This window comes from Chionomys nivalis, chromosome 6 (assembly GCF_950005125.1).
Source record: "Chionomys nivalis chromosome 6, mChiNiv1.1, whole genome shotgun sequence".
Lineage (NCBI taxonomy): Eukaryota > Metazoa > Chordata > Mammalia > Rodentia > Cricetidae > Chionomys > Chionomys nivalis.
In genome coordinates, this window is record NC_080091.1 from 73,222,372 (window position 1) to 73,243,540 (window position 21,169).

The window sequence follows — 21,169 nt, forward strand, 5'->3', positions numbered from 1 at the left end:
CTTAAAGTGCCCTGGATACTGTGGACAGCTCAAAAGTGTTTATTCAAACAGAGACTGGGTTAGAATTAAGAGGATCAACATAATGAACCTAGTGGTTCCAAGACTCTGAATACACTCCATTTCATTGTCTTCCTGTGTGCATGCATGAATCCACAGAGAAGTTAAACTTAAAAGCTATAAGTGAAATTCTTGGAAATTAAACAAAAATGAGACGAGAATCCAGTTCCAAAAAAAAAAAAAACTTTGGCATTTTATGTAATTTTTTAAGCAAAGGAATACTCCATTTTATCTAGCTAGCTAGCATCTATTTATCTAGCTATTTATTTGTGTAATCCTTCACATGTAATATATGTGTAATATATATACACATATATATAATAGAAGTACTTTTTGTGGTCTCCATTAATTCTACTTGTCCTTCACAAATCACCACTTTACAGTTATTGCCAACATTTATTGAGCTTTTTCTAATAACCAGGCAGTGTCCCAAGCCCCAAAAGTCATTAAATCCTCCCATGAAGTTTGTAACATGAGTATAACTATTATTTCTCTTTTGTGGTGAGGAAGCCATGACACACAGCTCCCTTACCCTGTTCTCCCAACCACTGCCTCAAAGGAAGAGATCCACATCGTAATCTCCAGGACTGTGAGTGCCACCTCACTTGAAGACAGGGTCTTTGTGGGTACAATTAAGGATCTTGAGGTGAAGCTCTTATCTTAGATTGTGTGGATCCATAAATCCAATGACAGCATCCTTATAGGACACAGAAGAGGAAGAGCTGCAGACGGGATGCTCTGTGATGGCAGAGGCAGAAAATGGAGAAACACGGACCCAAGACAAAGGAACAGAAATAACAGGAAAACAGAAAAAGGAAAAGTGAATTCTCCCTAGAATCCTGGGAGCCAGACAGCCCTGCAGACTCCCCGAATTTCAGCCTTCAGAACTGTAGAAGACATTTCTGTTATTTAAGCCAGTCAGCAGGTGGCAATTTGTTAAAGCAACCCAAGAAAACCAATACAGCCACCAACTATGTCGCCACAATCTGGGAAAATAAAGAATCTCTTGGTGATTAACGTCTTTTTTTCTTTTTTTTATTGTTTATTTATTTATTAAAGATTTCTGCCTTCTCCCCGCCACCACCTCCCATTTCCCTCCCCCATCAAGTCCCCCTCCCTCATCATCCCTAAGAGTAATCCGGGTTCCCTGCCCTGTGGGAAGTCCAAGGACCACCCACCTCCATCCAGGTCTAGTAAGGTGAGCATCCAAACTGCCTAGGCTCCCACAAAACCAGTACGTGCAGTAGGATCAAAAACCCATTGCCATTGTTCTTGAGTTCTCAGTAGTCCTCATTGTCCGCTATGTTCAGCAAGTCCGGTTTTATCCCATGCTTTTTCAGACCCAGGCCAGCTGGCCTTGGTGAGTTCCTGATAGAACATCCCCATATTTTTTTTTTTTTTTGAGTACAGGGCATGAGGCAAGCACTATGCCACGAACTCATACTGACAGCCCACACAAGCATCCTGTATTTTAACCCACAAGAAAGATCAAATCCCGCTTCTCGATCTGTGTCCCACGGAAGCAACTTCTGTACCTGACTCCTGGGTGATTCAAGTTTCTCTGAATTTTGCACATGCTCCCAGTCCTTTATTTCTACAGGTCAGCATCCACTGCTTCTGCTCTGCCTCAGCCGGATGGCAGTGCAGCAGCTTGTGATTAAAATAGCAAGTGTTTGCCTGAAACCCATGTGCCCTGTGTTTCACACACAGTTTAAGCAGTGTGTACAATAACTGAAATGATCACTAATAACTGATGCACCACACTTGAAAAATGACATGTGTTCTTTCTTCTATTACTATTCTGAAAAGCTCCTAACATTTCAATTCAGAAAGTAATTGAAATTGTATGTGAATAGGTACTTACCACATGCTTTGAAATTCTCCAAATACACATTTGGTACTTCAGATAACCAGATAACATTCTTGGGTTTGAGGACTGTTATTAAAAATTATGTCTATCTTATTGAATAGTCTCTGTTTGTCCCTCCACATCTAGCCCTCCACCCAAGCACTGGATTCTCATGTTGATGAGATGAACCAACCAGAATGCCATTCATAATTGATTTAAATAAGATTTGGAACTTCTTAGATAATGATGTTTAAAGAGATTCTGGATCGCATCCATTGCACTGGATGTCTTTGTCCCCTGCTATTGAGTAAACTCTCTGACAAAAAGGATGATTGGAGAAAGGGTTGGGGTATTTATTTCTCTCCTCTGTTGTCGCTGTGGGTCATGGCACCGGCATTCTGGAGACCCCTCCCCCTTAGCTACGAGTTTCTAATTCGACCCTTTTCTTCTCTTCAAGCCTTCGTTAGTAGAGCTACACCCTCACATCTTGGTGCTTCTCTTCATCAACTGTTCTCTCCCCCTCCTGTACCTCCATAACCAGTCTCACCAATAAACATTCAGTTACCCCTTTGGGTGCGTTTTTTTTTTTTCCTTCTATCAGACCCTTATTGAAACAGCAATTGAGCATCCTCCCAAAAGCACCAACTAATCCATGGATAATTGCTTCCAATAAAAATTCATCTGTATTTTCCAAATACTTTCATTTCAGAGACTTACAACTAGCTATGACAGATGTGGGTCCTCTCTCCCCCTAAAAGCAGCAGAAATAAAAGATAGTAACAGGACGATTTGTTCCTCTTGGACACTTGTCCCTAGAATAACTGGGCTCTTATCATTGAATGATTTGGTTCCAAAGTACCTGTCATCACCATCAATGATGCACTCAGGGAAGGCGAGGCTGCAGCCAAACAGCAGGATATGCTGATAGCAACTGAGGCGATGGAGGTACATGAAGAACTTGAGGAACTTCTCCATGTCCATAGTTTTGACAATTGGCAAGAGAGGTGCCATGGTGCTCTGGTACGGAAGAATCTGACACTGGCTGTGAGTGAGGACCATGCAGGCACCTGGGAAGTGGAGACAGTTACATTGAGAAGTCACAAAAGAAATCTGTGTTTGTAAGCTTACGCGCTGCGACCGGTTAATTAGTTCATAATGTAGCATATATTCCGTATTACAGTACAACTATAGTAAAACTATATGCACATAATTATATGTAGGTATAACAATGAAATCAATTTAGTAAATTTACGAAGGGAGGGAGAGCCAGTGTTTCCTCAGAAAGTGAAGAAAGTTCTCTTATAGGGAGCTGCTGTAGAACACTTACATGTATCAATGTGTTTAAACATCCATAATCTTTGACACTCTAATGCCACTTACAGGAATTTATCCTAGGGAAATAGTCATAAATTTGTGTACATGGGCCATACAGAGCCTACTATCTTTTAAAGACAGAAATGCAAGCCTTCAACAGTGGAGATGTGTTTAAACTACATGAACAGACACTGGAACATGTAACTCTCCGTATGTAAGGTGCTTTGGAAGACTGTTTAATCATATGGAATGGTGGGCATGAGCTAATAAGCAAAAACAGCCCTTAGGAAAAATATGTCTATCTAAATACATACAATGACACAAGGACCTACAATCCAGACTCCGGCACACTTTACAATCATCTCAGAGCCTCCAACCTCATTTTCTTTCATAGTCAGTTCTGATAGGCAATGTCAGATCCATGACCCAGCCAATTCTTCCACCCCGGAACATGTACGCTTAGTCTAATATAAGTCAAAATATTGGTATGGGTTCATGGAATGGAATCGTAGGATTCTTTTATTTTACCATTTTATTCTATACTCTTATCTGGGTTTAATGACCATTTAATACTTTTAAGTTAACTTAAGATTTGTTGTTATTTATGCAAGCTACTATTTAAAAATAAAATTCACCAGCTTCAGAAATGTAGTGAAACAATTAACTTTCCTTCAACGGAGGAAAAGAAAGAGGAGGGAAGGACACAAATAACAATGTCTTATATCCCTAGATTGATTTTCCAAAGCACAATTAGGTCATAAAATTCAAGTCTAACACTACAGCATGAATTTTCTCTTTATGAATGAAGGAGCTACAGCTTCCAAAAACATGTAGTTAGAGAGAAAGGTAAGAGATAGACAGACAGAAATAGGAAGACAAGATAACAAAAAGAGACTTACAGAAACTTAGAAGGCCAGTAACAGGAGTGAGGCTGTTTAGGTACCCTAGCCTTTAGTACAGTTACTCATTGGCTGTACCTGTCCACAGCACAGCAAACACTGAAGGAACACGGTGAACGAGAATGTGAACTTCCATGAGAAAGAACCCATTTAGATGGTGAAAACATGTGCAAATTCAAGGTTGGCAGATGGCATAAAGGAGGGCAGTGCTGACCAGTACAATGACCACAGACTGCTTTATAATTGCAAGAGACATGGAAAACTGTAAAACTTAAGGTTGGGCAGAGTATTCAACAAACCTAAGAAAGAATCCACCCATGGCCAAAAAGTAGAAAAAGGAATTCTTTTCAAAGGCTACCAACTGCAACTCTTTTATATGCAGACAATTGTGTTTCTTTCTCATTATCCCTCCTGCCTCAACATGTGGGTCAAATATTATTTTTTTCCTAAAATGCTCCATTGTCTTTGAAACACGTATTGTTTGTGTGCACATTCTCACCAGCAGAAATTTATTTCCTAAGCCAGCAACGTACTGTGCACCATGAAAAGTCGCTTCTCCGTGGGGATGAGGACCAGCCTTTTGAAAATGGGCTCATTTACGGTTTCTACTACATCAAACTTGCTTTTCATAGGGTGGAGGAAAAGCAGGGGGCATTTTTCTTTCCTGAGAACTTACCAGAGAGTCTCATGGAAATTAGAGGCCAGGATTGACGCATGAGAACACATATAAAATACAGTGGACATAATTGGCCCTAGTGTTCCTTATAGACATTATTGTTTGGTTATTATATTTCATCTTGAAGAATAGTTACTTCGGATGCAAAACTGTGGTGGAGAATCTGAAAGACAAACCTGAAGGAGGAAAACTGTTGCCTGGCCCTGGTGAACTGTTGATTCTCACTGATGCTTCAATTCAAAGCAAGTGCTTCTAGTTAGCAATGATTCAACGACAGTTGTCATAAAATTCACTGACTAATAGAGAGCTTCCCTTTCAAGAGGATGCCAAGCTGGGAAAACACAGTGCACCTGATAGCTGTGCTCATGATTTGAGAGTTTTGCTTTCATAACCCAACATGGTGGTCTTCTAGGTTGTATTGGGGTTGTCCTGCTGGGATCTCACTGATTCAGAGTGTAGGATTTCAATGCTACACTTAGAAACTAAAGGTGGGTCTTCCTTCCACAGGAGTTTCCCTTGTGTTCGTTAAAGCTCTACATTCTGTTTTATCAGGAATTACAGAGTCAGAATTCTTATGTACTTGACTAATGTAGATGCAAAGAATAAATGGCTAACTTGTCTAAACTAGCATAGATGATCTAAGATTCTGCGTAACTAGCCTTAAATTGATGATCAACTGGGCTGGAAGGATGGCTCAGAGCTTAAGAACGTGGGCTGTTCTTCCTGAAGACCAGTACAGTTCCCAGTACCCAGATGATGGCACCTGATCATCCGTAACTCCAGTCCTAGTTCTGGTCTCCAAAGACACCAAGCATACGAATGGTGCACAGGAAAGCATGCAAGCAAAACACTCATACATAAAAGATAAAATAAATGAATTTAAAAGAATTGATAATAATTTTGAAATGATGATATTCATGGCCTGGCCTGTCTAGGAAGGATACTGAAGTTTATGGGATGGAAGACTCCTATTTCACTCCTTAGACATTTTGGCACTGTGTTTTTCTATTTTATCATTAACATTTTTTCTCATTTTTAATCACAAATTGTCTCATTTTTGGTCAATGCAATGTAGTAATAGTATGCTTTCATTTTGACTTACATTTATTTCAATAGTGCTTTTTTAAAAAATATTTCTTAAGATTAAATAAAATCTGTTTTTTAAATGAAAGCATAGTAGAAACAAAGCCACAGTAAATATGCAATGCTATCACTTGACAGGCAGGAGCTGTTCGAATTGAAAATAACGACAAATCTGCTTTGTAGAGAGTTTTGCCATCTTCAGTCTGATTGATATCCTATCAGAAAACAGATACAATCCCACATTTTAATTAAAGGGCTGCTAGTCTGAGCTTCATCACATCAGGAGAGAAGATTGTATCAGAGACTATTGGTTTGCCCTAATTTGCCCAAAATGCATTTTTAAGCCATGGTTTTGCCTCGACGTCTCCCCTGGCAATGTCCTTACACGTGTTTGCCCATCTCCAAGGCCTGTGGCTCTGTGAGGTTAAGAGGCGAAGCTCTTTGTACACAGTCCCGCTCAGTGGTTTGGAGAGAAGGTCACAGCAGAACCGGCCTTCTTTCTAAAGTTTCCTTTAGCTCCTCTCATAAAGCCTGTCATTAATTTTGATGCTACTTCCAGTGTGGCCCGCAGTCCTTTGTGCGGTGACATTGCTGTGAACATTCTCACATTCACTTCTGTCTGTGTATCTTCGTGCTCGGTATTGACTGAGCGGCCGTAGCCCTCCCGGCATTGTCCCTGGCCCATTCTCAGGCGTTAGTTCATTTGCTCTGCTTACAACCCGTTATCTCAGATTCGCAGCTGAGGAAACAAGGTGGGGTCGTTTCCCCGACAGTCCACGGAGATGGCAAATGGCAGGGTTGGACTCTAACTCGATCTGCCTCGGTCCAGGCTCAAGTCCCTTCCCAGCAGGAGCTGTCTCCTAGCCCAGGCAGCTCCTCACCTAACTTATACCAGTTCTGCAGAGCCCCGTGTACCATGGTTCTGACTTCCACAGAGGTCTCTCTCCTCACTTGGCAAATCCCGGTTGTACTCCAGGGTGCCAGGCACTTCTCTCAACACAAATAAAATAACGAGAAGCAAGCAAAGTCCCTGCCTTTAAAAGTTTGTAGCCTGATTGGGGAGGAGCCTCAGAACAAATACATATAAATATCCAGTGCCTAGCTCATACCATGAGACATGTGCCCATGAGCCTGATGTTCAGAAGGAGCACATCGCCCCAAGGAGAGATGCACCACCACAACCCACCTATTCGTACTAAGAGTGAGCTGAGGACTATTCATAGAATCAAGTGGCGTCTCTGTATCAACCCTAACAATTAATTATGGAGTTACTTAATCGGGGATGTTTTTGCACAACGCGCTCTCACACATTAATTTCTGGCAACAATAACCATCACAAAAGGCTGTAGGGACCACAGTCTTGCACAAGGGCCACTGCAAACTTACACAAAAATACATCTGCCAGGACATCCGCCCAGTGACCATTTTCTTCATCTTAGACAGACACTATCCTTACGTAGTCACCCTTGTAGAGCTAATCCCTCTAGTCAAGGATTATTATTACAAAATATGTAATCCCTATTTCAACCAAAAAGAGATTCCCCTTGCCTCCACTTTGAATACCCATAGTTCACTATGTCAGGCATATTTCCATAGCAGGGCTCTGCTATTCACAAATAAACCTAATTAATATTTGGAGAAACTATGATTATTATTTGAACTGACAGCTTTAAATGTAAAATTCCTCCTTTGAGAATTACACCAGAACTAAATATTCAAGCAGCAAAAATGTAAGATTCAAATGCCAAAAGGAGCAACTTGACCCAGCTCTTTGTTTTTCTCAGAAGTTATATTCAAACATTTTGCTTTCTGTACCCTGTCTTCGTTGTCCCTATTACGATACTTATGTTGTCATCGTCTGACATTTATTGAGGATGTGTAGTCATCAGATGAAATCATCAAAAGGGAGCAATTCCCTCCTTGTCACTGGTTTAATCATCGCAGTTAAGTTGCCCTTGAGGGGAATGGAGCCATAGTACAGTCCTGACTCAGAAATCTAAGCTTTCAGTCAACAAGCATATCCCAAGAGCATCCCATTTCAAGTGCTCCTGACTCTTTTCACAATATACCAAATATCTTCATTCTAGCATCAACGAATACAGGTATACCTCAACTTGATGGAGTTAGGTCTGATAAATCCATTGAAAACCGCAAATATCAGCCAGGTCTCCCGGCACAGGTTGTTACCCTAACTACCCAGAAGACTAAAATAAGAGGAGCACAAGTTTGAGGCCCACCTGAACTACAGAATGAGCTCAAGGCAAGCCTATATAACGGAATGAGATCCTGTCTCAAAGTAACAAGTAAAAAATCTTAAAGAGGGCTGGGGAGCTTCTCAGTAGTAGAGCATTTGCCCGGCATGTGTGGGGCCCTAGGAATCCCCGACAGTACAAACACTAAGGTAGAATAGGTCAAATATATTCACTGTGTATAACGTAGTCGTGTGGAGCTGGCGCCAGTTGCTTGCCTGAGTGATCAGGTAGCCAACTGGAAGCTGAGATTTTGCAACTGCCAAGAATCTCAGGAGAACATAGCATCACACTCTGCCAGACTGGGAGAAGACCAAAGTTCCAAACTCAAAGCAGAGCTTCTGCTGTAGGCATGCCAAAGAAATGGAAGTCAACCAACTATAAATTGGTTAGTAATTTATTCCCAAAATCCCCCCCACTTCAGAATAATACATTTTTCCGTGGAATGTCACAGGGGTACACCCAATAGTTATTCGATGAATGTAAGATGAGACTAAATTAGACAAACTATTAGCTTCAACTTTTCATGGAATGGTAGGGAGGTAGCTGGAGAAAGCCATTATATCTGAGACTCCATGGCCTTGATGCTGCTGACTAACATGGCTGCTATTGCTTTGAATAGCCCTAGAAGTCTTGATGGTGTATGAGGTGCCCCCATGTTGTTCCCTCCATAAGCTCTATTTCTGTCTTCAACTATCCTTTGGACAGTAGGTAGCTCTCTAGTTTAGAGGGGGAGCCTCTCTTCTTTGTCTCTAAAGAGCTTCACTGTGATCCTTTTTCATTCTCGTTGGCTTTAGCAGGAGACCCCACTGCAGTAGAGGGAAGAAGGAGGCTATTCTAACCAGCATCAAAGGTGGGTGAAATATGAAGAGATAAACAGCGCATACTATAATGCTTCAGAGTCCCCTGAGGATGATGGGGGTGCAAAGGATAGATCTAAGGAGCAACGGTAGCAGACTCTAAACTCTTGGTCTTCTCTGCTCTGGGTTTAAGAAAGCGACCCCTTACAACGCTGGGAGACATCAGTCTCCTAACATCAGTATTAGTTACTTTTCTCTTTTCTGTGCCTGGTAAGAAGCAACTTGAGGGAAGAGGTGAGTGCCTGTCTAACAAGTTTGAAGCTCTGGGCTCAAACTCAAAGAAGAAACTCTGTCACCTGCAGCAACATGAGTGAACCAGGAGAACACTGTGCTAAGCAAAACAAGCCAAGCACAAAAAAAAAAAGAAAAGAAAAAAAAACACACATGATTTTACAGATACATGCAACCTGAAATTGTTAAACTATTAAGAACAGATTCATATTAGGGCTAGACAGATGGCTCAGAGGCTAATAGCACAGTCTCCTCTTCCAGAGGACCACTTTTGATCCCTAGCATCCACATGGTGGCTAACACTTACATGTCGTTCCTGTTCCGGAGTATCTTTCTGGCCTCCTGGGCACTAAGCACACACATGGTACACAGACATACATGCAAGCAAAACATACATGCACATCAGATAAAACAAAAAGGGTTTTTTCAATATTTTAAAAAACCAAAGTAATATTGCAATCACCAGGGGCTGAAGTGAGAGGAGGTAATTATTAGGAGATGCTGGGTTGTTTGTTTGTTATTCTGTTTTTGAGATGATGGTTTTAAAGGGCACAAAATTTCAGTCAGATGGGAAGAAAGATTGTGAATGGCCTATTGTACAACACTGAGAACAGGCACTAATACGGTGTTTTACACTTTGAAAATTGTTAAAAGATGCCTTGTACATGTTCTACTAAAAATTAAATATTACATGTCAAAAAGAGACCCAGATAATAAACAACAGCTTCTCCTTATACTTCATATGAAAGCAGCAGGACTTTGCATTGAGGGGGAAATGGGTTGCAAGCCTTCACCTATGGGCCAATTAGACAGCAGAGTTTGCAGTCTATTTCTGGCTGTATAGCAAAGTCAACCCAGGTCAGAAATAGACCAGCTGAATAGAATGATGAATGCCATCCTCGATAACTTACACAAAAGCGAACATTCTGTTGGAGTCATTTCTCAAACCAGCCAATTTGAGAGAATTTTGTGTCCTCAGAAAATTAACAAGAGAGATGATGTCTCCGTTCTGAACATCTCTGTCCCCGGTGTAAGGGCACCCACATTTGTAAAAGAAACATTACTAAAGCTTAAATCACACATAGAGTCACACACAATAACGGTGGGAGACTTTAACACCCCACTCTCACCAATGGACAGGTCATCCAGACAGAAGCTAAACAGAGAAACGGTGAACAAAGCAAGTCTTAACAGATACAAAAAAATTGAAATAATCCCCTGTATTTTATCAGACCACCATTGATTGAAGTTGAATTTCAACCACAACAGAAACAACAGAAAGCCTACAAACTCATGGAAACTGAACAGTTCTCTGCTGGTTTACCAATGGTGAAGGGAAAAATAAAGAAAGAAGTTGAGGACTTACTGGAATTCAATGGCAATGAATGCACAAGATACCCAAACTTATGGAACACAATGAAAGCAGTTCTAAGAGGAAAGTTCATAGCACTAAGTGGCCACGTAAAGAATTCGGAGAAATCTCACACTAGCAATAGCACACCTGAAAGCTCTAGAACAAAAAGAAGCAGACACTCCTGAGGGGAGGAGACAGCATAAAATAATCAAACTGAGGACTTAAATCAATAAAATAGAAACGAAGAGAACGATACAAAGACTCAATGAAACAAAGAACTGGTTATTTGAGAAAATCAACAAAATAGATAAACCTTTATCCAAACTAACTAAATACAGAGAGATAATATCCAAATCAACAAAATCTGGAGAACATAACAACAGATTTCAAGGAAATCCAGAGAATCATTAAGTCATACTTCAAAAACCTGTACACCACAAATTGGGACATCTAAAAGAAATGGACAAATTTCTTGATAAATAACACTTACCAAAGTTAAATCAAGATCAGATAAACAATTTAATAGACTGATAACCCCTAAGGAAATAAAAGCAGTCATTAAAAGTCTCCCAACTAACAAAAGTCCAGTGCCAGATGGTTTTAATGCAGAATTCTACTAGACTTTCAAAGAAGAACTATTACCAATATTCTTCAAAGCGTTCCACAAAATAGAAACAAAAGGAACATTGCCAAATTCTTTCTGTGAAGTCACAGTCACCCTAACACCCAAACCACACAAAGACTTAACAAAGAAATAGAATTAAGGCCAGTTTCACTCATGAGACTTAATGCAAACATACTCAATAAAATACTGACAAACTGAATCCAAGAACAAAACAGAAATATCATCCATCATGACCAATGAGGCTTCATCCCAGAGATACAGTGATGGCTCAACATATGAAAATCTATCAATGTAATCCATCATATCAACAAAATGAAAGCAAAAAACACATGATTATCTCATTAGATACTGGAAAAGTGCTGTAGGAAGTCTTACAGCCAGTGGTTACCCGCCCACTGGGGCGTGGCCTCTTTACTATATAAGCCAATGTAGAGCATGTGTCCGGTCTCTTTTTGGTTGCTGGATTCGGTTTCTGTTCTTCGTTCAAGCAGAGGATTCTGATTTGTGAGTTTACCCCTAAATAAGTAACCATCTATTTCTCAATTCTGAGTTAGTGTGGGATTTTTTTAAGTGTCCTTCCACAGCTCAACATATGAAAATCTATCAATGTAGTCTACCATATAAACAAAATGAAAGCAAAAAAAAAACATGATCATCTCATTAGATACTAGAAAAGCCTTTGACAAAATCTAACACCCCTTCATAATAAAGGTCTTGAAGAGATCAGGTATACAAGGAACATACTTAAACATAATAAAAGCAATATACAGCAAGTCAATTGCCAGCATCAAATTAAATGAAGGAAACCTCAAAGTAATTCTACTAAAATCAGGAACAAGACAAGACTGTCCACTCGATATTTCAATATAGTACATGAAATTCTAGGTAGAGCAATAAGACAACTAAAAGAAACCAAGGGGATACAAATTGGAAAGGAAGATGTCAAAGTTTCATTATTTGTAGATCATAGTATACATAAGCAACTCCAAAAACTCTACCAGGGTACTCCAACAGCCTTAAAATAAACACTTTTAGTCAAGTGATTGGGTACAAGTTTAACTCAAAAAACATCAATAGCCTTCCTGTTTATAAATGATAAATGAGCTGGGAAAGAAATCAGAGAATCAACATCTTTTACAATAGCCTCAAATAATATAAAATATCTTTGTACAACTCTAACCAAGCAAGTGAAAGACCTGTATGACAAGAACTTCAAGTCTTTAAAGAAAGAAATTGAAGAAGATATCAGAAGATGGAAAGATCTCCCATGCTCATGGATTGGTAGGATAAATGTAGTAAAAATGGCCATCTTAACAAAAGCAGTCTACAGATTCAATGAAATCCCCATTAAAATCCCAACAAAACTCTTTATAGACCTTGAAAGAACAATACTCAGCTTCTTTTTCACAGAAACCTTCCTACATAATTTATTCAAAAACTTTCAGTAATACCAATTATAAAATAACATAACAGCTGTGGCCTAACAGCCACAGCTTATCAAACATCAGTGTTCTCCTGATAAAGAATAACGTGGAGGACATGCTCCAGAGCAAATGGACAAACTCTAACCAAAGCAAAGCAAGCTGTCTGAGTATCTATGCAGTTTCTCATGAGTATGAACTTTTAAAGTTTATTTGGCAGCTACTCTAGGAAAAGACATGGGCACCAATAGTTTTGGCCAACAGTTTTGTAACAGTGGCCAGCAGTAGGCCATGTAGAAAGTGCTCCAATAGGAAACTATCCGTTACAGAAACTCTCCCAGAGACCCCACAATAAACACAAGCACAGACAAGTACGTGATGAAAAAGAATATAAGTTGATGTAATAAAATATGGAAGCTATAGGATAGACTTTTAAATGAAAACATATTTTTATAATTGTGATTAAAACTTAATCTTGAGGAAATGAGATGTTCGTTATAGCATTAAAATCGTATAAGATAGCAATATTATTTTTAGTGAATTAAAAGGGATCACATTTTTTTACCTTCTTTGGACCTCTGTATAAGTTTTCATTTTCTCCCTCAAACTATAAGTAATGCCTTCAGGTCTCAAGGAAATGTCCAGCCACAGTTTTGGATGAGATTTCTATCATACTTAACTTTAAGGTCCATGGAGACAACCCAGAGCTAGGGCCCAACAAATAACTAGAGATAAATGAATGCTTCACAGAATGCGAAGCCAAACGCTCTGGAACTGAACCATCCCATAAAACTTGGAAGTGGACCCAGACACCAGCAGAAGTTTCCACAGCTTGACCTGATGATAAGCAAAGTGTCGTAAGTGGAGTCGACTCAAACACCACGGGCCAACATTAGGTGAGTGACTCAGAGTAGAGGGAGAAAGGAATAGTACGTGCTAACACGAAAGCACAAGAAGGGTTTGCATCATACAGGGACAGATAGGAGGCTTTGGGTTCGGAAAATTCATCACCATACTCAATTCAACGCCAACTATGCAGAAAGGCTTATTCTCCAAAGACACAAATAACAGCCAACAGATTCCCACTGATGAGCCTTTCCACTCTCAATACAAAATTGTACAAAGCCCCAATCCCTGAGACAGTCAATCAATTGAAAGATTATATATATATATATATATATATATATATATATATATATATATAATCAATTTTCTTTGAGAACCGCATAATAAAGCGGACCACTAAATTTAGGTTGAATTTGCGCTGTTAGTTGAGCCTTTGGTTTCTGCAGGATCACTTCCTGCCTCGAGTTTGGCCAGGACTGTTTTGCGCTGCTGACATCAATGCACTACTGTGCGTGTTTTTCCCTCTAGTTAGATCAAGGATGTTGGGCTGTTCCACCTAAAGAGGAAGTGATAATGGATCTGGAAAGGAAAGGTTCGAGCCACAAACCTCTCCAGCATGGCTAATCTAACTCAATCTGCTGTGGGAACATTACCTTTAGGGGTACATGTTACATGGGGGGTGTATCAGGGTTTGCTTAGGAGAAAGGGTTGGAGGACAGCTCCAGAAATAACAATACTAATAATCTTAGAATGATGCGGACCCTGTTCCCTTACCTCTTCCAGAGCCCCAGTTCTGCACATCAGATGAAGTTTGCTATCTCTTGGGGAAACATGATACAGTGCAGGGAAAGCAGCTAGAGATGGGGTAAGGAGGAAGGAGAGCGAGGATGCATATCCTTCTCCCCCAATGGCTGTGCAGGTCTTCACCAGAAACCTGAGCATTCAACAGCCAGCATGCAATAATTCACTTGTTCATACTTAGATATTTATATTATTCATGGCTAAATCTCCTAACTGTGCTTTTAGCCTGGGTAATTCAATTCAATACATAGAAGAGGGTCAACAACTGGGCAGGCCCACTTGGGTGCAACACTGGTCCCCAGTGGAACACAAGGGCAGATGTTCATGCGTCATGACGCTATCAACTTTGTGAGTGATCCTAAGACCTAAAGAGACAGAAGAGCCTGCTAAGCACCAGCAAACTGTTTTCCTCTGTCTCAAGCCACCTTCATCAGAATGCAGACCTTAGCAGTCTAACGGAGGATTCGGTCTGTCCACACACCTGTATAAGAGCAAAGTAGCATCTCTGTCCTACAATCTTTGACTAAAATGTGTGGTGACTAAATTACCAACATGGGCAACAAATAGAGAAAAAAACACAGATCACAGATGTTAACAGATCAACACAGGGAGATGCTGCAGACATCAGAATACTACTGATGTTCATCCCTGTTAGAAAACATGACTTCTGACCAGATGCTAGACCTCACTATCTAATACATTAATACATAAGCAGACATTTGACTATTTAATGGATTTTTTACATTTATAACATTTTAGTGACTGTTTTTTAATATTATTCTCATTATTTTTTTAACTCTATGTAATTTACTTAAGGACCAAAATATTATTCTGGAAAGGCATTTGCCTTCACCAGATTGTCAAAGGAGTCCTGGGCATAAAAAAGTTAAGAAAGAAAATATTATGGGAACATATATAATTAGGTATAAACCCATGGATTTTGTAAAGAAACTGTAAACAAAATCAATAAAATTTAAATTAGTTAATAATTAATTAATATGTCCATTGTTATGCTAAAACGAACTGAGTATCAAGTTGACTGCTATAATGTAAGTTACATATTCAGGAAGCTTCTACCATGCTGATCCTGGCTAAGTGACTATGTGTCCATTTTTCTCTCTTCAAGCTACTACAAAGGCACTCTAGTCTTCAATAGAGAAGAAATCAATGTGCTCCATTCCTGTCTTATAACTATTGAATGATTAAGTAGTATAGCTAAGCAGTGATGTAATCATGCAAGGAAACACAAATAAGCACCCAAACTCCACGGTGGTAACTGTTATAAGTTCCTTTGCCAAGTTATCTAAAAGAGGCTTACATCATGATATAACCCTTAAGGGAAAACGTATAATTTAGAAAATTTTACATAGAATTCTTAGATCATTCAAATATACCCCATCCCTGGGTCCAAGAAGTAGTCAAGAAAATAACCAAGAGCAAGATGATGAGGATGAGGAAGATGATGATGTTGAGGGTGATGATAGTTGGAGGTTTCAATACCTGCTCTTCTTAGTGGACGAAACAGGTAGACAGTGAACAGCTAGGGAACTAGAGAAATAGCACATTTCCACTCCCCTTATAACACCAGCAAAACTGGAGACACGTGTCCATACCACAACTAATCCCAGCAGGATAATTCAAGGGCACTAAAAACATGGGAACAACTCAGGTACCTCTCAGTGGAAGGACAGACAGATATAAATACGACAGAGCCATTTGATGGTTGTGCCTTAGCCCTAGGAAGAGGATGACATCATCGCACCTGATAAGGACACACTCTAAAAGCATACTAAAAGAAGCCTGTGTGGTCTGATACCTTCCACACATGCCCAACTTTTTAACATCAAGACACCACATTGTCCTGTACAAAGCTCACACTGAGAACCACACAACTGAGTTACTAAAACCATTTCATGAAATGCTAAATCAGCTTTGATTTTGAGACACATTTGTGGCTGTCTTTGACCAGATACAGGTCATGGGCCTCAGGCTGGACACACCTGCAAGTTTCAAAATGAACAAACCCTTGAAGACATAATTAGAATAGTTTAGGTTAGGGATTGCACATAAAGGGAATATGGAGCTATAGATACAGTATACAGCATATTTGCTGCCAAAAAAGTAAGATTAGGTTGTAGTGATAATTGTACAACTTTATAAATTTTATAAATTCATTAAAAACTGCTGAACTGTACACATTGAAAGGTGGACTTAATATGTTGACAACACCTGAGGAACAATTACTTTATTAATTTGTTCTTTGACAACTGGGTCTCTGTACAGAACGCATTCTGGCCAAAGACATCCCTCCTCCCTCTCGTACACATCTTGCACCCCACTGTTCCCCCCACACAAGTTCTATACCTCTTTCATGTTTTTTTTTTTTTTTTTTTTTAGTTTTGCTTTATAAAAGCCTCTATTTTTAAGAAGTGAATGAGGGAGGGGAGAGACAGGGAAGGGAGCAGAGAAAACTGTAGATCTCAATAAAAATCAATTTTAAAAAGGGGGAAAAAAGTGAATGAATGAAAAGGAAGACATTTATCAGCAGCAGAACATCTAGAGGCTAGCTCCAGAGATCTGCGAAGAGAACACTTGGAGTTCTCGGAACATCATCTACCTTCTAACACTTGACCAGAGCACACAGGTGACTTTAGCGCGAACCACGCCATGTGTGATCCCAGACTTCTTGTTAGCCAGTTTTCCCTTTCCTTCAACATGTGTTTAAATACTTATAATACATACAAAGAGAAAACATTATAAATTGAAACCCAGATAGAGCAAGTAGCCTAGAAAAATCTCTTGGTGAAATACAGCGTTAAAGTTTATGGTGGGTCACTTCCTCCTCTATATTGCCCTTGGAGTTTGCAGAGTGGTAAGGAAACCCCAGAAGTACGGCCTGTCACATCAAGCCACCTCACACTCGAAAGGCTGGGGGTCCACAGAGAGAAGCACAGTTACGCAGTATATTCTAATCACAGCCTGGAACTGCAGGACATGGGGGTGTCCCAGGAGGAAGTGTCTTGGAGCAAGACTGTTTCCAGCTACCTTTGGACAAGAGCTGGCAAAGAAATTCAGGTAGAATGTCTGGTTATGGTATTTCAGTACCAGAGTACACTTAAATAGCTTTTACATATGCCAGAAATTTTTAAAAACTCTTAATTGGAGAACAGTAATAAACCAGGGAAGGGAAAATACAAAATAAAGTTTTCCTGCAAGGTGTTACTATAAAAAGAAGACACTAAATGATACTTTAAAGTTGGTTGAACAACATGAAGCAGCAGGAGTGTGACCAGATGCCACTAAAGAATGTGACAAAATCATGTGTTAGCACTTCTCACTGAATTCACTTCACCTCTTCATTCAAGTGATCCCTTTTATATCAGAATACCTTGTCTATCCATCAAAAAAAAAAAAAAGAGGACAAAAAGCCAAATGTTCTCCCATAGCCTGAGATGTGTGCAGTAATCCTGCATCACTGTAAGGGAAACGATAAACTTCTACCAGGAACCATCGGAGAGCACTGACCCAGGGGTCCTGAGATCGAAGACACAGCTTCTCAGTCACCTGTCACCAAGCAAGTGATACTGGGCTTGTCAATTTGATCTTACGCCTCAAAAACTGAAGTATGCGCTTACCCATCCTGAGAATTGCATCAGTCCGTTGTGGGTCTCACATCTAGATACACCTTGAAAACCATCAAGCCCTCCGTAAGCTCAGGCTGGCACTTTAACTGGAGTGGCCAATGACTCCAGTTAATGTGGGCAGTGTATCAGAAAGTTCCCTGGTCAGCTGCATGCAGTCAAACCCAGGAACAACACAGATGGGCAACCTGTGAAAGACTGCAATGTCTCTTCATGTAATCATTTCAATCTCACCTGGATTTCATCTATATGTCAAAATAAGTTCCAGTCCAGCCAAAGGAAGACGATAAAGACCAAGTCAGAGTTCTATCAAAACTGCAAACTGAACGGCAGGCACCCTGTGTTTTGTTTTTGCTGTTGTTGTTGTTTTTGCTTTGTCTTGTTTGTTTTGTTCTGTTTTATTCTCCAGGGTATGTGTTTGTCAAACTTATTTGAATCTTAATGAATGACAGGACGTTCAAACTACCAACAATTCCACTTAGAGGAACAGAAGAATAGTTGCTATAATTGCGGCCACATTAACTGGGTTGTCTTTATGTAAACGACTTCTTCATGTCTGATGGAAAACACTGTCCTTGAGAGTAATGAAGTGCTTGAGCAAAATATGAAACCTCAAAATTAAACTCCTGAGGAAAATAATTTCAATGTGGCATAATTCTGCTTTGCAGTATTGCTGTCAGGTCATAAGCAAGCCTACATCTGGATCACTGATGAACACTGAGTCTAAGAGATGTCTGATACCGGTGGGTACACTTTGAAATAGTGAAACCTAAGCAGTCTGTCTTTTTTGAAGGTGGAGTAACAAAACAATTCTGCTTTTTCTCAAGCACTGGTAAATCCACACCTTGATAGCTAAAAGGCTGCTTAAGCTTTCCCTTCCTAGTTCAGAATGAAAATAAACACTCTGGCCCAGACTAGGATGTGATTTCCCCTGGTGGGTGTCACGATGGGAGAGGAAACAATGTGTCCATGGATGGATGAGCTTTATATAATTCCAGATGGCATCACCTTGCTGAAGGGATTAAAAGACTAAGAGGCAGAACAACTTCAGAGAAGGACTTCATACTTTTTTGTATGTTTGAGAATGCCTTTGTACACAAACCCATCCCAGCAGGTCTTCTCAAAGTGGAGTTAACTTTACTGAGGGTCCTGAGGCTGTCTAGGGACTCAGTCACATTCCAGAGGATGTCTCCATAGTCTGTCTTTTCTCTCTGGCCCAGCTCTTTTTCTGGAAAAACTAGCAACCTCCTGCCTTGAAGTTCACCCGACAGGAATGCAGTGCTTGCCATTTTCCTAAGGTGTGATTGCTTCCCATCTCCGAGATGTCAAGTCACTGTCCTCGCGAATAAAAGGAGGCAAGGGACAAAGAACACAGGGACACCTCTAAAGCAAACGGGGTTTTAGTCCTGCTGTCCTCTTCCTCTAGGGATGGGCAGTCCCTCCAGAGAGGTCCTGGGAACACATACGTGACCTCACTTACTAACTTAATAACTTCTAAATAGGTAACTTTAGCACAAGGCTCATCATGGTGCAAGCAGCTCCCACAAAGTTCAGAAATGCTGGCTCATTGCTGTCGCTTACTGTATCTCAGTCTTGCCAGCAGAGCAGCTGGCACTCCAGACTAAAAGGACGGGCACCTGTCTAGGTTTTCTGAGTGAATGGCTGTCATCATATGACCTGTGAGTGTGACTTCAGAGCATGAATTGTCAAGGAAACAAAGGCATTAGTGTTCAGCAACTTCAGACTTACTTGCATTCCTGTGACTCTGGTCCCCAGAGTGAGGGGGAACTCTAGGCGTCCAGGCCGGAGTGAATTGGCTGGGGGGCGTAGCAGGTGCCCCTGCGCTCTTGTTATATACTGTAGTTACCAGGAAAACACCAGGCACTTGAACTTCATCATCAGTGACGACAGGTTCACTTGCATTTGATTTAAAATAAACCTTTTTTGATGTTCCTGAAAGACAAAATATATATACATACATATTTCAAATATTTTTCAAAGTGTTTATTCTAAAAAAAAAAAAAAAGTAAACATCAAGAAAATGTTAGTGTTATTTGCCCATCTGTCATCTATCCAAGCAAACACAAAAGGCAAGGTAACAACCACTTGATCCGCCATCTTCATGGGCACAGTGCGAGTGTTTATTCCCTCATGGATCAGACAGCGTTCAAGAAAACTGTTGCTTTCTCCAGAGCTTCAAATGCGCTGCTGTGTCTGGAACGCAGAGAATGTGGGACAATTCTATGCCAGCTGAGACTCACCAGGAAAAAAACATCATGGGTCCAATACTGTTCCTTTCCCACTGTCTCAGTTTCTCCATGTCACATATCAGTGCATGCCCCTGAACCCAGGACACACACTCCATGTGGCTCTAGACTGTACGAGTCACCCAAAAACAGTGAAACCCGCTTGCTTCCAGCCTTAAATTTCTCCAGGGCTTAATTAAATTTGGAGATAAATGAAAATAACCAGACTTACTTACCACAAAATATAATAGAAATAAAAAAACTCCAATTATAGCACAAAATAAATGCAGACGGTAAATTACTTTCATCTTTAATCAAAACAACATAAATACATGAAATAAGAGTCAATAAACTCGTAAGATTATTGATTATTCCCTTGTTTGATTTTAGGCAAAACTTTTAAAACCTTGGAAGAGATCACGTGTGTTTAACTTAATCAAAATAGATAGTAGACTCTGCTTTGTGAGCTCAGCAATGTAACCAAGCCCGACAGTGAAAGCAAAGGAGTGTGATACTGGCCCCTCCTTAGAAATGCCCAAGAGAGAATCTTTTTTCTAAAAAGCATTTACAGTGAATGATCTAATTGGATCTCACTTTTCTAAATATTCCCATGGACCATTAAACACAAAGGAAATATAAATACAATGTTTACTATCGGTCTATGGGAGGAGAAAAGTTCCTCTGCATGAGGAAAACATTAACTCCAAATCAAAACAGCAAAGCAGCTGCCTCCGGCTAACAGGTCAACAGCTTCATCTGCCAAAGGAGTCTAAATTAGATGCTGGACACAAAAGCGAGCCTCGTGATGCAGGTAACACACTCTTCAGCCATGAGTGGCTCTGAGGAAATGCCAGGCGCAGATGGAGAAGCAAGGCACCCACCCGTTCCACTGTTTCCAGCTTCCGGACAACTCAGAATCTATCACCAGTCACAGAATATGAGCATGTAAGTGTCATTATCACATAGGATGTATTACAAACACTCAGTAACCTTCCATTTGACTCTGTGAATATGACC

The 21,169-nt window shown here is 40.2% G+C and overlaps 1 protein-coding gene across 1 annotated transcript in view; it reads right to left on the reverse strand.

Moving 5' to 3' along the window:
* Corin (corin, serine peptidase) overlaps window positions 1-21,169 on the reverse strand; it is a 196,052-nt gene that overhangs the window by 133,025 nt on the left and 41,858 nt on the right. Inside the window, exons 4-5 of the mRNA XM_057772871.1 lie at window positions 19,656-19,859; window positions 2,766-2,973 (exon numbers count right to left, since the gene is read on the reverse strand). Of these exons, the coding sequence (XP_057628854.1) occupies window positions 2,766-2,973; window positions 19,656-19,859 (412 nt within the window). The remainder of the gene's footprint in view (window positions 1-2,765; window positions 2,974-19,655; window positions 19,860-21,169) is intronic.